Source organism: Sebastes fasciatus, chromosome 2, assembly GCF_043250625.1.
Source record: "Sebastes fasciatus isolate fSebFas1 chromosome 2, fSebFas1.pri, whole genome shotgun sequence".
Classification (NCBI taxonomy): domain Eukaryota; kingdom Metazoa; phylum Chordata; class Actinopteri; order Perciformes; family Sebastidae; genus Sebastes; species Sebastes fasciatus.
In genome coordinates, this window is record NC_133796.1 from 34064714 (window position 1) to 34084199 (window position 19486).

At 39.4% G+C, this 19486-nt stretch overlaps 1 protein-coding gene across 6 annotated transcripts; it reads right to left on the reverse strand.

The window, feature by feature from the left end:
• Window positions 1–479: 479 nt before the first annotated feature.
• LOC141759099 (kinesin-like protein KIF23) lies at window positions 480–19322 on the reverse strand. 6 transcript variants are annotated; one of them, XM_074621054.1, is made up of 24 exons: window positions 19183–19322; window positions 17426–17492; window positions 16991–17119; window positions 16114–16219; window positions 15703–15839; window positions 15481–15593; window positions 14626–14796; window positions 13261–13302; window positions 12749–12861; window positions 11721–11842; window positions 11413–11515; window positions 11196–11275; window positions 10924–11043; window positions 8480–8639; window positions 8159–8323; window positions 7719–7885; window positions 7423–7596; window positions 6008–6244; window positions 5440–5781; window positions 2861–3094; window positions 2557–2645; window positions 1983–2043; window positions 1328–1368; window positions 480–1192 (listed from the first exon to the last, which is right to left on the reverse strand). In XM_074621054.1, the coding sequence occupies exons 1-24, from the start codon at window positions 19194–19196 to the stop codon at window positions 1177–1179; spliced, it is 3003 nt and encodes a 1000-aa protein (XP_074477155.1). In that variant the 5' UTR covers window positions 19197–19322; the 3' UTR covers window positions 480–1176. The 6 variants fall into 6 exon arrangements, with proteins under 6 accessions (XP_074477155.1, XP_074477166.1, XP_074477185.1 ...); XM_074621065.1 differs by lacking the exon at window positions 13261–13302 and having other exon boundaries at window positions 19183–19321; XM_074621084.1 differs by lacking the exon at window positions 5440–5781 and having other exon boundaries at window positions 19183–19321.
• Window positions 19323–19486: the final 164 nt, after the last annotated feature.

The window sequence follows — 19486 nt, forward strand, 5'->3', positions numbered from 1 at the left end:
ACCTCAAGATATGTGAATGAAAATGGGTTCTATGGGTACCCACGAGTCTCCCCTTTACAGACATGCCCACTTTATGATAATCACATGCAGGTTTGGGCAAAAACATGGAGTTGTTTGCATGCAGTATAAATGTGTCACCTATTCTAAAAACGGTGTATTTGAATATTTCTGCATACTGGGGTCCCTAAACAGTCTTGGAATTGCATAAATTGGGTATGACTGGAAATGAGCACAATTGTATTCAGCAGGTGGGTTTAATGGGTTAACTATGTAAACGCTAAACAAATATTCAATTGGGGGGACTTGGGATCCTATTACCATTTTCCATCTTAACGAATAGAATACAATACAATACATGTATGCTCTTGGCCCGTGGCCCACCATTAAGTTCGAATTTTGGCCCTCTAAGGGAAAAGGTTTGGGCACCTCTGCATTAAACCCTTCTGTCTTCACAGATTAAGAAATCATTATGACAACAGTTGGTGTTCGAATAAATTTAATGCCAGCAAAAAGGGTAGTGTGTTACACATCTGAGGAGTTGTGTCAATAAACAGAAGTAAAAAGCTTCGTAATATTTATTTACAGTTAGTCAGAGATTGATTTTAGCAAAACCTACTTCACGGCTCTATATTTACAGGTCTACACGTTGTAATTCTAAAACAACGGTGTTCTTTACTCTATTTTTTTAAATCAGCCATATGCTCAGTGTAACATCCAATAAATGAATAACCCTCGAAAAAAGCAAGCAATAACGCTATAAAAAATATAAACATTTTCTATTGTTCAAAAGCTCAAATATTCTAGTCTTTGGGTCGGGCTAAAAAAAAGGCAGTGAAGAGATTACGTGATAAAATATTACATGTATCACGGAATATTCATATATTTAATGTCCATGTCTTTAAGAAATAATAACTCCAGCGTTCAAAAATGAAAAAGCAACACTAATCCAGCAAATTACAATTCAAATATTCTACATTGTTTAATCAATGTCATTTTGGCTATGATTAATTTAGAATTGCACCCTAATACTTCGTAATAAGATCAGTCATAATAGAAAAATGCCCCGACTCTAAAAAAGATGCATAGTTTCACACAGAAGTTCCTTCACTGTTCCGATAGTCAGGAAAAATCTTCACGTTTTCAAGAAGAAAAAAGTTCCTTCATATGTCCAGCAATTTAAGGCTTTCTGCGTCTAGAAGAAAGAAAAAAACAAAACACACAAACCTTAATAACCCTAATTTTAAATCCAAGGCAACAGCTGGAATCTTATATAACATGGTAAGCAGTGCATACACATAAATAGAAACACATGTTTTTATTTGCTTACTTTTGATACCCAAAGATTGTGCTTGTGCTTGCCACTGGAGGCTAAAGGGAGGAGAAAAGTTGACACATAAATTAGGCACACAACTGCACACACATCAAATTATCCAATTCATATTAAAGTGCAACTTCACCCACTGTATAATTTTGAAAAATTAAAAAAAGTGGGCAAGGGGCTAAAGAGGGGGGGGGGGGGTGGGCAGTCTCTGAGTGGCTACGTAACGTTTCATGACATAGAAACATCCCAACCAGTCGACTCTCTGGCCCAATCCCAATCCCCCCTAAAGCCAAAAGCAATATGTGGACATTGGGATTGGGCCTAGGTCACCATTGTCCTTGCGAGGTTTAAGACTGATTTAAAACAGTAGATGGCGTGTTGAGCCATTTTCAACCATGAAATGACGATTTTTTTTATAAATTTGGTAATAAATGTCAATATTAACACCTGCATTGATGCGTTTCATCACAATAGTTACATCCTTTACTGTACAGCTCAAAAAACACTTTAAAAAAAAAATAACTGGCTAAAGACCCCAATCATTGATATCTGGGGATGTGTAGAAGATTATAAATTACATGTTAATTGCACACCAAAATGACCAGAAAGCATTTTCATGTCTTGTGTGGTGTGTTTTTAGTTTAGTTAATTAAGAGCTTACCCTGTTTTCTATGTCCTCCATTTGAGCGGCTCCTTCTCCAGACCCCGAGCGCCTCTTGCGACTGAAACAAAACAAAAAAATATTCACCCAACTTGATCTTCCTTGAGGTTTAGTTTGATTATCAAAATACCAAAATTATATATTTCTGTTACAGATTTTTGTCTCAATCCACCAGTTTTAGAGAGGGGATACCAACAATCTCTTTCATGTTTCTTTCAGTCACTCTATCTTTAAGTGTAAAACTGTGTGAAACTACAACAAAATGAACTGAATGTTTGTCTCTATAAGTGCGTTTCAATCCACTTGTTTTTACTTGCATAAAAAAACTCCACATGCTCTGAGGCAGAATTGTCAACAGCTTTTTGGCTCGTCTTAATTTTGATGCTTCCCTAACTTCCTCCTCCAAAACACTTCTCTGATTTAATGTGTCAAATGATGATGGGACCTGAAATCATAACATGATGCCGTCAAATATATTTAAACTAGGCGTGTGGCAAACATTTACTGACCGTATTAACTGTATCATAGGTGATGTCATATTGTTCTACCTGTAGTATTTAGGCAAATACAGTACCTTGATGCTGTTGGGCACTCTTGTCTTAGTGTCTCAATGTCAGTGAACTGCACAGCTTGTCCTCCGCCTCTGGTCTTAAAAACATTGCCCTGAGGAAGTTAAAAGAAAAAACTCTCACAAATGTCCAAAGGAGAATACAGAAAGAAACACATACTCACAATCAACAGTGAAAAAGGTGGCAGTGGTGTCCCAGTAATAAATAAAACAGGACCTCAATGTGAAATCAGACAGAATGTGATCAAATTCATGCAAGATATAAAATAATCAGAAGTCTCAAATTAAGTAATTATGTAATTTTTTTTACCTTGATCAATTTGGTTTCGATCTCCCCGTCTGAGGCAAGCTCTTGATGTCTGAGCACATACTTTTGGCATTTAGACAGAGCTTTCTCATTCGGGGCCGACACCTTGATTGCATTGGGTAAGATTGGCTGCATGACAGTGTCTAGGTCCAAATTAGAAGGTGGTTTGTGGTCTACCCATTTCTCCCCACCCGCAGAGTGTGAGCGCCTGTGCGTTGGATGAACCGGAGGGGTCTTCTGGAAATCCCAGTGTGAGAGAGACAAACCAGGAAGTTAATCACATGTGACACCATTTACCAAGTTTTGTCGGGGGGTTAGTAGTGAAGGTCGATCATTAGAGGGTGTTAGCTTGTGTTGAAAATAAATGTACAACTGGAAGTCCAAGAGAGACAGGGGCATGTCCCAATAGAGATTTTTTTTAACATTTCAGGGGGAATACGTATTTCCAAGGTTGTAGCCCTCCACATGTAGACTCAAATCACATCCTAAACAAACAATATTCTGGCCTTCCAGCAACACATATTTTCATGAAGTAACTAAAAACACATTGCATTGAAAACAGCCCAGTAGAGTGAATAAGAATTAACATGCAAAGCGGCACAAAAGAAGTGTGGAAAAGGGTCTGTCAATTCAGACTACATGCAAACTGAATACAGATGTGGTTTGCAGGTTAAAGATGTATTCTAAAGCACAGAGGTGACATCTCGGTTTTAAAATGGTAACTGACAAAGTGAAGTCTTAGATAGAAGACCATTATAAGATTATTCTGTTTTGGCCCCAACATACGGAGCAGGTCCGTAAGGAGCATGGCCCACTGTGGAGGGAAGATTAGATTTCTACATGGAAGTCAGCCTGATAGTCAGACTGAATTGCCGTTTCCTTTCACTTCATTATTTATTTGAGTCGTTGAAAAAAAATGTTGGCAGCGATTTTAGAGGTCTGGAACCGGGCTAGGTTAAACTATAATTTTACAATACAAAGCAAATCAAAGGCCTGACTTGGACCTTGACCAAAAGACCACACAGCTGCACATGTGCATATTTTGTAAGAAGCCAAGTATCTCAGTATGGAGCTGCAGGTTTTAATTTGTTGGTTTGGTCAATACATGTGTACATACCATTTCTAACCCTGGTTCAAAAGGTTTAGTTCGTTTGTACATGTGGGCACCCAAAACCCAGAAATATGTCTTTCAATCCCACAAAGACATGAAAATGAGCTCTAGATGGAAACTAGATGATAAGGCTGTCTTGAATACCATTTGTTGGGCTTCGAACCTTTGGTGAGAAATATTTGAAGGTATTGGAAGCTTTGGGTCAGTGCTGCTGCCGTACTACTGTATACACATGCACCTCTACATTCGACAAACAGTGATATCCATCTGAGAATAAATACTAATAATTAATGTTGAATATGAATAAAGTTGTAGGATTATGCCTTATTTCATGGGCTATTTGGGGATTTATACATTATTATTACATACTTTACCATGGCAGCGGTTGAAGCTTTGAAACATTTGGGTCAGCCCTACTAATTGGCCAGATTTTTTTGATTATAGTAATAGTTAAAATTAGGACTCTCCAGATGTTTGTGCAAGTGGAGTACACTGAAAAGCATCAGTGTTGAGTGCCACATCAAATCACACCATACAGAGACGAACCAAGCCCCAACATTGAGTCCAATGATGTCTTAGGTTTTAAATGTTTTTTTTCTCCTTACCCATCTCTGGTCTACTTTTTATGAATATCTGGTTAATAAACACGCAACGGTCAGCATCAGTCTTTTATAATGCAATACTGCTGCTGCTTCGTGACAGCGTTTTCTTGGATAAATGGGTATTGGTGTGTGTGATTACTTTAGTGGTGATAGTCGGTTTTTGTCATTTTATGTGGTGCTACTGAAATGTGTGATGATACAGTACAAGGAAAAAGCTATTCTAGAGAGCAGGTGGCAACAAGCAACAGAAACAACTACAAACATGATATCAGGTTTGGGCGGTATTAGGGTGCACCAGGGTATTTAGAAATCCCTTTGGTATGATTTTTAATACCGTCATAAATACAGACGCTCTGCTTTCTATGATGCTGTACTGATGTGATGTATTGTAGTACACAGAACGCGTCACCAGAGGTCGGTCTCTACGGTGGCAGCTGAGCTCAGAAAGCTGGCGACTGAGTGTTTTGGGTCTTCTTCAAACTACACAAGCAGTTTACCACATGATTTTATTCAACTGCCTGTCTGACAGGCCGTGCCCAATTTACTGCCGAGCCAAGGCCCGGTGAAATGTTAAGAAGGTATGAAAAACCAGATACCGCCCAAGCCAACATGATATAACTACTGCTACTACGGAGGCTTAAGATGCAAGTCAAGAGGATTTCCAAGCATGGCAGATCAATCTGCCTCTGGAGAAACCTCAGCCTTCACTGATGCAGTGCTTCTACCTGATGCATTTTCTAAACAAGCAGACAACTACTGATAACATTATGGGAGTAGTTCTACACTAAAGCAAAGGCTTAAACTACAGACTCGCAGAGAGAAACTAAACACATCCTTAAGGACATCTAGGCTCTAACACACACACTAACCCTTGTGCCTGGCTCTAGGTCTAGCCCATAGACAAGACTCGTAGCAGGGGCCTCAGTGTCTGCGGCCCAGCGCTGGCCTCTCCTGCGACCCACGCTGCTGGTGCCGTGGCATTGGGCGGGAGTCCGGCTCCTACACTGGGGAGTCCCAGGGAGCCTAGCTTGGTTGCTTGAGTCTACGGGGAACCTGTGCTCCCAATCAGAGATGCAGGAGGCTACTGAGGGATAGGCTGAGGAGGAGGAGGAGGAGGAGGAGGAGAAGGAGGAGGTGGCGGAGTTGGGGTAAGCATCCTGAACTGCCCTAACATTGGCTCGATTTTGGTGGGAAGGAGTTTGGCTGAAGTCCTGAAAAGTGATGAGGGAACCAGGCCAAGCATTGTGGATGTTAGAGGCTCCAGATGAACACAATTACAACAACAGCGTGATACAGAAGAGAAGATGCTGTGTACAGTAAGCATATAAAGATTATCACAATAATAATTAGCAGCATGCAAAATTTCCATATTAAATAAAGTTTCATAAGAGAATGATGAAGTGCACACTGATGAACAGGCTAGAGTGAATAACTCACATGAAGTGGGGAAGGTGAGGCAGACCTCTTCTGGCCCATGTTGTGATCTCTCTCCCTTGAGGGTCTCTCAGGTTTCTCTGGACGCTCAGTGGGAAACCCACTACTGCCGCCGCTGCCGCTGCCGCCGCCGCCACTACTGCTGCTCTCTGTCACTATGGCCTTGAGCTGCTTCAACTTTTCGTCCTTCACCCACAACTTGTTCTGCATCTCCAGCTGCTTGGCATTCACTCGCCTCTCCTAATTAGAAAAAACACCAGCGGGAAATAATTGAAAGAACGGTCTCATAATCCAATATGAAAAACATTCTCTGGAGGTATTGTGGTTCACATTCCTAAATAAACGGTAAAAAAGATTTTTAACAGCTATGAAGTTCTTGCACTCCAGACCTTACCTGATGAAGGTTTGAGGAGTAAAACATTGTGATAGACAGTATCTATGATTTTTTTTCCTACTAAAATCTGTCACAGCACCACAGTTTTTTTGTTTTATGTTTTGTTGTATTAAAAAAACAAACACGCTACTTGTATTTTGTTTTAGGGATGCACAATGTATCAATGGTCGATAAGTAGGAAAATTTAATTGTTATGTGTCAATATTTAAAAAAGAAAACGAATTACAAATAAGTCTACAATAAATTAATGGATTGTTTATTCGAGAGCTGCAACTTTTAGTTGACTAATTGATTAGTCGATCAACAGAAAAATAACTGCCAACTACTTTGATAAACGAGTAATCGTTCAAGTAATTTTTCATGAAAAAAATGGCAAATAACATTTTCGGCATCTCAAATATGGAGATTTCCTGCTCTTCTTTTATATCATATTAAACTGAATATCTTTGGGCTTTGGAATGACAAAAACATTTGAAGACATCAACTCGGACTTTGAGAAACTAGGGTGGACATTTTTCACTAGTTCTGGACAATTTATAGACCCAACAATTAATCTTTTAATCTAGAAAATAATCTGTAGATAATCAATAATGAAAATAATCATTAGTTGCAGCCGGAGATTATTCTAGAGATCGTGAAGGCTCTCTAAATATTACGGCTATATTAGAAAAACAAAGCATGTCAATCTAAAAATATGGACCTCTTTGTTCTTTGTAAGATTAATATAATTATTGATATCGTATCTGTATTGGCCACAACAAACAGATAATTATGGGTTATCATTATCTGCCCTGAAATTAAATTAACACCCATGCACAAGGAACAGAAGTCTTACAATGTTTTGGCGCTGTTTCTTTTACTTGTCTTACTTACTATGACACACTCGGCTACTAAAATATGAAGTGGACGGCATGGTACAAACATACATATACAGCTCTTCTGATGTAAATTGTTGAGGTAATCTGCAATCCCTCAATATACAAACCCCCAAAATAGAAGGGCTACTGTCAATAATTCCACTTACACACTCCTTCTCCCACTTATGTTTGGTGTCTGTCACCATGCCCTGCATGCGCTGCTCCATGCGCCTCCTGTCTGTCTGCTCTCTCTGTAGCCGTTGCTCTCGGGTCTCCAGCTCTTGCCGAAGTGAACGCTTGTCCTGCTCGTACATGTCCGTTGTCTTCTGCAGGATATCGACCTGAAGTGGATGACCAGTAAAAAAAGATGAATTCACATATCCTTACTTCGGCATGTTTAACATGTTGCAAACCAAATGTAGAAAAGAGTAGAATAAGAGAGTTCTCTTAGTGAAGGAGACACCTTGTATTCCAGCGTTTTGGATTTTTTCTCTAATCGTTCCATCTCCGACCTCTGGCTGATGATCACTTTGTCTTTCTCGCTCAGTTTGCTTCGTTGATCAAGGAGGAACGTCTCCTTTGCATTGAGCTGACCGTCAAACTGCTGAAGCATGGACTTCAGTGTGTTGGCTGTGGGAGAAAACACATTCATGTAAACTGTTAAGTTACAATATTGCTCTTAAAAAAATACACTCAGTGACCAGAAAAACCTCCTATCCCAAGTCAGTGACCAACCTAGAGTAGGGGGTATAAGCCTGAATTTGAATAAATGCTGCCTTCTATAAGTTACTGATGCATTATTGCTGAACTGAATAAATTCATTCACTGTTGCCTAAAATAAGTCATGGAGTAGGGTCTCTATAAACCAGACAATTAATTGTGGAATAGAAAATGGACCCGCACCAGTATTGTTAAACTGCTCGGTCATCATCTGACGGACACGATGCCTCCTCTCCAGGACCTCAATCAGGCGGGGCAACGTCTGATCATCAGCTGGGTCCCCCAACTCACAGCGAGGCATGTCTGGAAGGCTTTCCATGAGCTGATTCAGCAGAGCGGGGTCATCCACTGTGAAAATAACAACAAGTCATAGAAAGGTTTGTGTAGAATTAGTAACATGCAGTAAATAAAACAGTTACATTTCTGAAATGCATATCTGACATGTAGGAATACAGCATGACATGAGCACAATGAGCTAGTAGTACAGATATGAGGCTGATTTACCGGCATTACTGGAACCTCCTCGCTCTTCAAGGCGACGTGACAGCTCATCTTTGAAGGCCCGGTGTCTGTGTCTGCGTCCTGCAGCAAGGCCACAGATTGGCCGGTCAACCGGACGCGCAACCTCCACCTCCTGGGTCATCTCTGCAAAGCGCATCACCAGCTGCAGCACACACAATGGAATACCCTTAGAAATACACTTCCTAGTTTCCTTAAAGGTCACATATTATGCTCATTTCCAGGTTCATAGATGTATTTTAATGTTGCACTAGAACATGTTTACATACTGCAATGTTCAAAAAACCCTTTATTCTTCTCATACTGCAGCCTGAGTCTGCCTGCCTCAGAGCCTAATTCAGCCTCTGTCTGAAAACCACTGATTCACAGCCTGTCTCCTCCCACTCTGCTCTGATTGGTCAGCGTTTTCTGTCAATCAAACTTCCTCAACAACAACAGCGTCACCCTCCCCCTCCCTCCCGGAGCAGCTCTCTAGAGAGAGACGAGTGGAGAGAGGAGTGGAGGGAGAGGCAGCTAGAATAGAGCTTATAAACCACTTTAAAGTTTATAAACCAGAAACTTCACACAGCGCACGTTACCGGAGGAATCTGATCAGAAATCGGCGACACATGATGAACATCTGCGGTCCAGATTCCAGGTTTTCCTGACGGTTTCTCTCAGGTAAATAATACTATTTATAGCTCTGTTAGTTAACTCAGTGTTTACCTCATGCATCAACTCTGTAAACCGTAAACATACACTCTGTTTTACGTCTGTCTTTACAGATCCATCTGTGAGAAATGACCGACAGAATCATCCCAGAGGAGAGCAGACAGCTGAAAGCAGATGGGAGATACAGAGCTAACCCCATTAGCTACATGCTACCGCTATGAGACGGTGTGTAAACACAGCGACCATCAGGGTGGAAAATAGAAGATGTGAAACAGTAGTCAGTTCATTATTTCTGCTAAAAGATAAATGTATGGAAGATCAGAGTAATGGTATATTATTTACAGTAGTAGCTGTCTCTGTGTTACCATGACTACAGACCACCGGAGCTTAGCTTACCATAGTTTACCAGAGCTGAAGACTTTCTCCTGTACCATGTTAACATAACTAACTAACAGGTGAGATGATTACAAATGCTGTGAATAATTAATATTGTCATCTGTCAACTCAAATAAAGTTTGACTGTGAAACAGAAATGTGTTGTGTTGCTTACAAGTCACTATTTACTACCTGTAATCTGCTACATGCATGACATCAAATATATATAATATATAAATATCATCTGTTTAAACAGTGTAATTACATAAAGCCTTTGTGAAAGAACATGTTATATTTAGATGGGAGTACATGAAGCCTGTTCTGCTGGTTCTTGCAGACTTTGCTCAAGTTAGGTTGAGGAGGAGAGACAGTGACGCGCTGTGGGGCGGGGTCAGCTACTGAAGGTTCTCTCTGGTTCGACCAGGAAACCCTTACATGGCTTGCATTTCTCTAATGACGTCAGAAGAGAAGGAAAAAAAGCGATTTTTTTTTCTGCACCCATTTCCGGACAAACGGAGGAGGAGAAAAAGAGAGAGGATGGTCTTTTATGATACTATGGTGGCCTGTAGACACACTGGGGACAGATATTGATGTTTAAAAGACATGGAAAAGTGCATTTTGCATAATAGGTGACCTTTAAATACCCAGCAGCGCTACAAATCAAATGGTGATGTTTTGTAAGTCAACAGTGAACTTTGTTGTTCAAAGCGTCAACAGTAATCTTGGAGCAAATCTGTATATTTTATGGGACACTATTAACCTTGCACGGCAGCTGGATTCTCGCGATGTGACTAGACCACGCAAGATCAAATGTCACATGAAAGTCCATCTTGTCAGGCTCCAAGTGATGCGTTGCTGTCCAGCTCGCCAGACAACGGACCAATCAACGTCCTGCGAGGAGCTACTGTAGCTACGGGCGGGCGACGACATGGAGAGGAGACTGTTTGTTCATGACAACAATGGTGGCTCCTAAAGAGTTTAGCGTAGATGCTGCTATAGCATCAGTTATATCAGAAGTGGAGAGTATTTCTTCATTGAAAGAAGAGCAAAGTACGGCACTTAACGTGTAAAGTACAGCAATGTGACAGATGGTTTATCCAATCACCTGCCAAGCATTTTTTTGAAAGTGCCTGTCGTTTTCCAAATAGTTTCCAATGACGGCTTCTCAGATGGTTCTGTGAAACAAACGTTCTGATGGGGTCAGGTTAGGACACTATTGGGCAAAGCAACAAAACCAGGGAGCATATACTTAATCATTTTGTCACATTTTCATTGTGGATTGATGGCAAACTAGCCAGCAGCTGCGATGATAGTTCAGCTTTGCAAAGGATAAGATTATTTACTTCTGGGAAAGCAAGTGAGACTAAAGAAACCATTCTGCAACACAAAATACAATGTCTCACCATAGTTTCGTCGTAATCGTCAGCCTTTGGGTTGACACACACAATCATCCTGACTTTTCCTTCTCCATCAAAGTAGTTTTTAAACAGATGTGTGACTTTAGAGTCCCTGTATGGCACCATCTGGAAGAAAATAAAGGCTTTTTGAAACTGCATCTACTGGAAATTAACAATGACAACAATGAAAATTAATTATATTATTCTAGATAGAAATAAAACAGGACAACAGTTAAAATTAAAATGATGATACAATGAACAGATGATAAAATACCAACCTTATTAGTTCCACACATCTGGTTTTCACGCAGGACTTCCATACATGTGCGCAGTGTCATCAAGGACTGGTTGATATTACCTGTAATGACATTACATTACTAGAGACGTTTGGTGTCTGAACAAACATTACTACTAAACACACTGAAAATCTGCAGATACACAGAAAATGCCTCTGGTTGACATCAGAGAGAAGGCCACAGTAAGGAATGAACTGACCTGCTTCACGGAGACGGCTTCCTTCTGCTCTGGTTCTGCTGGTGCGCTCACTGCCTGCCAGGTCAACCAGACACAACTGACTCACATTCACCTGGCTTTTGTCCTGCAATTCAATAACATGCTGTTAGCATCACCAAACATCGGCTGGAATCCTTTGTGACACATGGAGTGTACGCATTTGTCACATTCTGATTAGCTTAAATTGAAAACCAGAAAGGATTCATTGGCTTCCTTAGAATAAACATTTATTATACAAACAAAACATACAAGAAATTAACTCAATATGTAACTCTGGAGCTGCATATCACCTGTAGAATGTGGTCCCCATCAGCATCAAGTGGTGCCTGGGCCAGCTTTACTGTGAACACACTGTGGGAGCGACTGGATTCACGGTTCAGTTCAGTGTTTGCTATCCTCCTTTTCTTTTGCCCTGGAGACACAGCAGAGCATCATTAATCCAATGTGCGCCATTAACAATAGAAGTCAAATAATTGCTTCATAAAAGTCAACAGATGTATTGCTTTGTCCAATTATTCCTGCTTATTTGATTGGTGAACTGAATAGGACTGCTGAAAATGGCCACTGGAAGCTATATGTCAATCAGCAGAGTCAGCTCTGCACAAATATTGTAAAAAAAGTAATGGCTGCAATACAGACTTTAGGAAAATTCTTTAAGGGCGCTTTTACAAGCCGACATTCAGCCTCTTTTAATTGAACTCTGGTGCGGTTTGTTTGGTTAGTTATGAACGCAGTAATCGTACTCTGGTGCGAATCAAAACAACTGTTCCGAGACCGCTTGCGAGAGGTGGTCTCGGACCGTTTCCAAGCGAACCAAAACGCAGGCTGCCTTTGTGGGCATTTGTTGAGATGGACACAGATACAGTAAATGACAGGTTAACATGAGCGGGAGAGGACGGACCTGGACTTCTGCAGAAGTCTGATGTTTGACATCTGGCCCAAAGAGAACATACAGAATATGCTAAATGAAATCCACAAAAACAGTCATTCCAGATAAACTGGAGAAGGGATTCATGCGCAGATCAGTGCTAAGTCAAAATGATAAAACTTCGTCATATCAAAGTCCACAAATCCCTGCACTTTGAAACCGAACCAGACTTAATAGAGAACCAAAACCAAAAGTATCAATTTCACTCCGATTCGGACTAGCCAAACAGAAGACGGCTTGTGAAAGCACCGTAACAATCATTCTGTTGAAATATGTTAATGGTTTATGATGAGAAGATACAAAAGTTAAGAATAAACCTTACAGTGCCAAACATTTTAAGTCAAATTGGTCTGCATATTAGGAGAACACACAGTTATTATTACCACTCACCCTTCCAAAAAACTTCAAAAGCCTCCTCTGTAGATTTGACCTCAACCTCTGTGCAGCCAGCCACGTACATGTTATGATTCTGATCCTCACGGAGAATCTTAGATTGAGGTGGTCTGAAACAAGTTAATGAAAAGAATAAACATAATGTAGTACAGCGATGTGTTGCTTTAGTAAGACAAGCAGCAAAAACTATATTGACAAATACTTGATATTAGTGTCAACGTTAAAATAAAATACAATCCAGGGAGACACATTCAGGGGAACAGACACATGCACACTGGGTTTGCACAGAAGCTTGAGCCATTCAGGGACGTTCTGTGTCTCCACACTAACAGCAACAGCAGGGAGCCAATCCTTGAAGCCAAGAAAATGACATACAGCTACAAAGCTACACGTATGCTATTTACAGGGCTTTGGATTAATGGGATGGAAATGTACAGATGATGACCTATGCGACAAGTTACTGCTACAAATAAACAGTACTGTGTAGTGTACGTTCACCGGCCACATACATAAACTCATTGTTCCGTACAGGCGTCACTCCACCAAGCCACCTAACAAAAACAGGATTCTTAAAAGTGCATCTTGTCAACACAAAAAAAAGTGTCTCAATGAACTTATTCAGCACATACATGTAACATAGTCAGAGTGGTTGTAATGCAGAAATGCGTGGTTGCACAACTACTAGATAAACATTGATCACTATAGTAGTGTGTAATTGTGTGGGTGCATTTGTTGACAGAGCCGTCTCATACATGAAAAGCAGCACAAGTAACCTGAAAACAAATCAGACATTGTACAGAAAACCATTCAACATGACACTGGGCCTAATTCACTAATATATGCGGGGAAATGTTCTTATTTTGCGCACAAAATAAGTGCACTGCACACGCATTTGGATTCATGACACATGCGCACGAGCCAATTTTGTTCTTATCACCGTGCGTATGTTAGTGAATGAGAATCATTCTAAATTGACAGGTGCGTGCCCGCTATTTGCAATCAGCATACTGCCACGCCATGTAAAAGAGAGACGCATTGCCCCTAAAGCAAAAAAATATAAATAAAAACAAATTGATACAATAGTGTCTGAGGTGGAAGGCAGAAAAGGCAGACTTTTCCAAAGTGTTTCCAAGGGAGTGACGATGATAAAAAATAAAAAAGTATCAGGCAATAACCGAGGTGGTGAATCGTGTGTCCCTTGAGATACGGACTGTGGCTCAGGTAAAAATGAAATTGTTTGATATTAAAGTTTATGTGAAAAAGAGAATAACAGACCAGAAGAAAGCCTGGTCTGTCAACCCAAGATGAGAGACTCGCCGCAAATGGGATAGGTCCAAGAAATGAGGGTGAAAGTGATGACATCCAACAAGGACTTTCACCCAGAGGTAATTTATTTTTTCTAGGGTGATGGCATCATAAAATATGACAACAGACATTTGAAGCTTTATTCGAAACCTCAATAGAAGCTTCGAAATATATAATATATTCTACTTATGATAATAATTGATGAGGATGAAAGGGCATCGATTTCATAGTTATTTAATTCATTTGGCTTATGCATTAGTAAATTAATGTTTTTTTTGTCTATTAAAGCCTTTTTTTAATGAATGTCGTTTTAATATGAGATGCATTTAGTAAAAAGATGTGTGTTTACATTAAGACAGCCGGCTGGGCCTTCATTTGTGCGTACGCATGGTCTGAGGCAATTCTAAATTTGTTCGCAGAGTAAGAACAAATTCAGGTAAGAAAATATTAATGTATAAAAAAAATTTCGTACACACGGTTTAAGCACAGCTTTGGGTGTACGCACTGTTTGTGAATGAGGCCCATTGTGTTTCAAAAAGCACACACTGGTTTGACATGCTGTCACTTACTTTGGTCTGATTGGGTCAAACGGGGCGTCTTCGAGGAGATCGTAGATATAGTTGTTGTAGATCTCGATGTAGGACACAAAAACGCTGTAACAACAGTCTTCATCCACATTCTCAGATTTACACGCCTCCTCTGAGCTGATCATATCTGCGAACTCTGGGTCAGCTTTCTGCCTAAAAAAAAATTAAAAGAAACAAAAGAAAAGCAACATGAAATAACAGCAGTCAACATGTACTTTAAATTCAGTTCTCTCCAACTTTATTAGTACTTGTGAACACCATAAACAGTAGGGGTGTAACGATACACTGATATGGATCGATGTATCGATTCAATGATCAACGCTCCAATATTATTGATGCAAAGTGAAAACATCGATACATATCGTCATCTTTAAGATACGCTTTTATTTTTAAATTCACGTGAAACGTCTGTATCACCATTTCTGTCCAAGCACCTCCATCCTAAATATTCAAACAGTGCTTAAACATGACAAATGTGGTACTTTACAGTGAACAACAGGAGGTCTATTTTTATTCTTTTTATTAAAAAGAATACATTGTTTTTCATTTAAATGTCTGGAAGAGCCAGATACTAAAATTGCCAAATCATATTTTAGTTGCTTTTTGTGAGTTGATATAAATTTAACTGATTGTGTTAAACGGGCATTTGATATTGTCTCATATGGATCACAGGCCCCTGAATTAAATCAAATTGAAATCGTATTGAGGCAGACTTTGTGATATCGTAAAATATCGTATTGTTGTCCAAACTTATCAATATAATATTGTATCGTGACAGAACTTGTGATTTACACCCCTAATAAATAGTATAGAAAGTAAAAAGTTAAATGTAGTTACCTGGAGGATGGTGTTCTGGGCACCGACTGCTGACTGTCTCGCTTCTGTCTCTCCAGAAGAGCATCGACTTGACTCTGGATCTCCATCCCATTCTTGTCATCTGGTTTAAACACCTGATGCAGATTTAAAACATTTCCAGTAAATGTCCCACCCCTCTCCAAAAATGTATTTTTTTTTTTTAAGAGATCAACTATGCAAAACATTAATGAATGAAAGTCTTACAAATCTTTTGCCCTGAAAGGGGCCGATGGTGTTGAAGAGCATGTCGAGAGAGCGGGGGAGGAGTCCACCTTCTCCAGGTGAGCCGGTCATGGTAAAGGTCTTACCACTTCCAGTAACACCATATGTAAACAGCAGACCTATGAACATGGCATATCACAATTACAGAACCACATTTGATTTATTTTTTTTGTCAGATAAAACTTATATGTGTGATTGACAAGATTTTACGTGACCAGCAGTCCATATCCCAATCAGACTTTAATGATTAATCAATAATCAAAATTGTTTTCTACATATTTGCTGTTGATCAAGTAATCTTTTTCAGCACTGGAGAGGATACATAGTCTTGATGAGGTTCTGCACATCATACATGTCATGCCTCAAAAAAAACAACAACTTGAATTCACTTACCATTTTTACATTGAATAAGGTCCTCTATCAGAGGCTTGGCAACATCCTCAAACAGCTCCATTTGAGTGGTATTAATACCAAATACTTTTTTAAAGGAGTACTGTGTCTAAGGGATAAACAGAAACAAAAACATACAGTACATGCAAATCATCATGTATTAAACCAGTTAATGTCCTAGAAAGTATCAGGTCTCTACTTAACACAACTATGACCAAAGCACATATTTAGATATTTTTTTTCAGTACGGCTGTGAGTTAATTTTTTTCTTTGCTACATAACAAAACAAATATCCAGCCAAATCACTAACTAGTAAAGCCATTAGGGTCATTTGACAACATAAACTAAGTACAAAGAAGATATCTGTTGAGGTCAACTGAAATAAATCACTGGAGGCGTCTACAGCAGCAACGATTAATCGATTAGTTGTCAACTACTAAATTAATCGCCAACTATTTTGATTATAATGAATCGGTTTGGGTAACTTTTTAAGAAAAAAAAAAACTCTCTGGTTCCAGTTGGTTAAATGTGAATATTTTTTGGTTTCTTTACTCCTCTGTGACAGTAAACTGAATACCTTTGAGTTGTGGACAAAACAAGACATTTTAAGACTTCCTCTTGTGTTTTGGGAAACAGTGATCAACATTTTATAGATCAGACAACTAATCAATTAATTGAGAAAATAGCAACAGATTAATCATCAATTAAAATAATCCTTAGTTGCAACCCTAGTGGCATCTAATATTTTCTCTGTTTACCTGTTTTTTTAGACAATAGCTCTTGGGTGAGATATCAGGAGGGTAAAAAACAAGTATAGATGGTCAATTTGCTTTACATGTTCAGGTGACTTGCCAAGCAGAGAGAGCTGCAACACACTCACCTCTTTGTATTCCCCATTGCGGTTGGCTTTAAGGCCATCAGGGGCATGTAGCTGAATAGTGGAGCTGCTGATCATCTCCACACAACACTCCACATCTTCTGCTCCAAGTGGACGTATACGGCAGTATACCTAAAAAACAGAACATTAAATACATTTTGAAATCAGTTCCAGGCCATTTGCGTACAGCTAAGTTTTGATATCTGGATTCGAACTCTGTCCATAAATTGAACAGCAAGACATCAATTCAGTGTTAGTAGACCAACTCCAAAAATTGTCACTTTAAGTCTTTATATGTTGTATTTGTAAGAATCACTAGATTAGCACAATGTTGGTTTTAGGGGGAATTTTCCATTAATTACTATTGGGGGCTTAAATAGGAAAACAACCTGCCCTTTTATGGTGACTGTGAAGATAAAGTAAGCAGTGTTCACTTACTCCAACAGGATCTTTTTCCGTGTTGGATGCCTTTCTTGGGCCAGGCCTCCGAGGAGTCTTCCCTTTGCTGTAAGTGATAAAGAAATACAGAAACAATGTCAAACACACACAGAATGTATGCTACATTACATAAAATAGACACATGGCTAATTAATAATCCAGATAATTCACCTAAGTAAATAACACTATGTACGCACAAGCAAACATTCTCCTACGGAAGTTTAGTATGTGTTCAGATAGAGTGAAGATGTCTCTGTTCACAGCATATTGTACACCACTTTATAAAGCCCATTTGTGGTCAAACTATAAAAAAGCGAGCTTACAGAGACTTCAGGTCGCATATAATGATGCAATGAGAATTTTACTAAAAAGCCCAAGATGTTCCAGTGCAAGTGAAATGTTTGTGTCTGCAGGCATAAATACTTTTCAAACTGTATTAAGAAATCTCATGTACAAATTTATATGCCGGCTTAATCACCCTGAGAATGACATAATCTTCTGTTTGTCTAACATCAGATTTAACACTACAAGGTACCGATCACAGCTGTGGAGGCACTGGTATAGTTCTTTATATGTAAGGCATTGATGTATGTATATATATTTTTAATATTTATATTTCTAATATCTTTTAATCATGACTTTTTATAGTGCTTCCTGTATTTAATGTATTGGCATTGTTTTTTCTTTTTTCTTATCTGGACCTTGAGTCTGCAATAAAGTTTGAATTGACTTGAATAACACCTGAACATTACCTAGCTCACACTCCACCAAACCGAGAAAATATTTCTTTATGGTTTCTTGCACTGTCATGTAGAGACTGTTAAAGGAATTCCCAGAAAGTTGGGAACACACCATTGTCTGACGTAGTCTTTTAACATAAAGATACCTCCTTGATTGTCACTATAGGGCCAAGGCCAAACCATGGAATAAGTCAAACCAGACCAAAAGTACATATAGCTACACAGGTATGTGGAGGGTAAAAGAGTCCTCATATTTTTGGGCATATAGTATTATACACTGTGATTTATATATGTCTAAGATAAGACAAGATAAGATATTCCTTTATTAGTCCCGCAGTGGGGAGATGTGCAAAAAACAAGATGCATCAGCTAACACAGTAAAAAAAAAAAGAGCTAAACAAAGTATAACAAAATATGAACCATTTAAATAGAAGGAAGTATAAAAACAGGAGCAGTATATACAGTATTGACAATAAACAGACTATTAACACAATTGGAAAATGATATTGCACAGTGAGAATGATATATATATATATATATGAATATGGTTTTGGTGTGTAAGTGTAAGTGATCTACTGGGAGCAGTACTGGTTGTGGAGTCTCACAGCTACAGGAAGTAAGGACCTGCTAATATACTCACTTAGCTAACGTTAACTTCTTATCAGTAAACTCTAACTAGCTAAGTTAGCTCAGGTGTCACTTGCTAACAACTCACAGGTGACGCCGGTCAACAAAAATATGACCTAACTTAACATGCCATTTGCCAGTTTAACGTGCTAACCTCAGTTTGACTGCGTGTTTCATAGAGACAACACACGGTGCTGATAGATGAGCTGTGATGACGGTTGAACACCGATACTGACCAGTAGCCAGGCAACCGGTTGGCTAGCAACACAGCGAGCTAACGCCATGCTAACATTACGATGTCAGCTAATACTCCTTTTCTACAAAACAACTGCGTAGTTGTAGCTTGTTAGCCGTCTATGGAGTTAAATATAAGAAGGTGGTGATACTCACTGTGGTCTCTGCATTGTTGGTGTAGTTAAACTCCTCAACACTGAACACACAGAGCGCCTCTTCAAGATTTGAAAAATTCCCTCTGCGTGACGTTTTTCCGAGTGGCTGATATTTCAACCAATCACAGAGCAGTTCACGGCGGGCAGCAGCGGAAGTCCCGCCTCCAGCACCTAGTCCTGTGTTAGCTCTCGAACAAAGAGTATAAAAGCAAAGAGACGAAACTCCGGTGTTTTTTGACAACAGCCGACATTTTGGACTGAATCACTTATTGTATTTATAATATTTTATTTTTCAACACAGGCCA

Bases quoted from the DNA above. Each gene is read 5' to 3' on its own strand.
- LOC141759099 (XM_074621054.1), bottom strand. The intron at 17,120-17,425 runs GTAAGTGAACAC...TCTGTTTTTTAG, and splicing joins CGGAAAAAGATCCTGTTGGA to GTATACTGCCGTATACGTCC. The intron at 11,843-12,748 runs GTGAGTGGTAAT...CTGTGTCTCCAG, and splicing joins TTTTGAAGTTTTTTGGAAGG to GGCAAAAGAAAAGGAGGATA.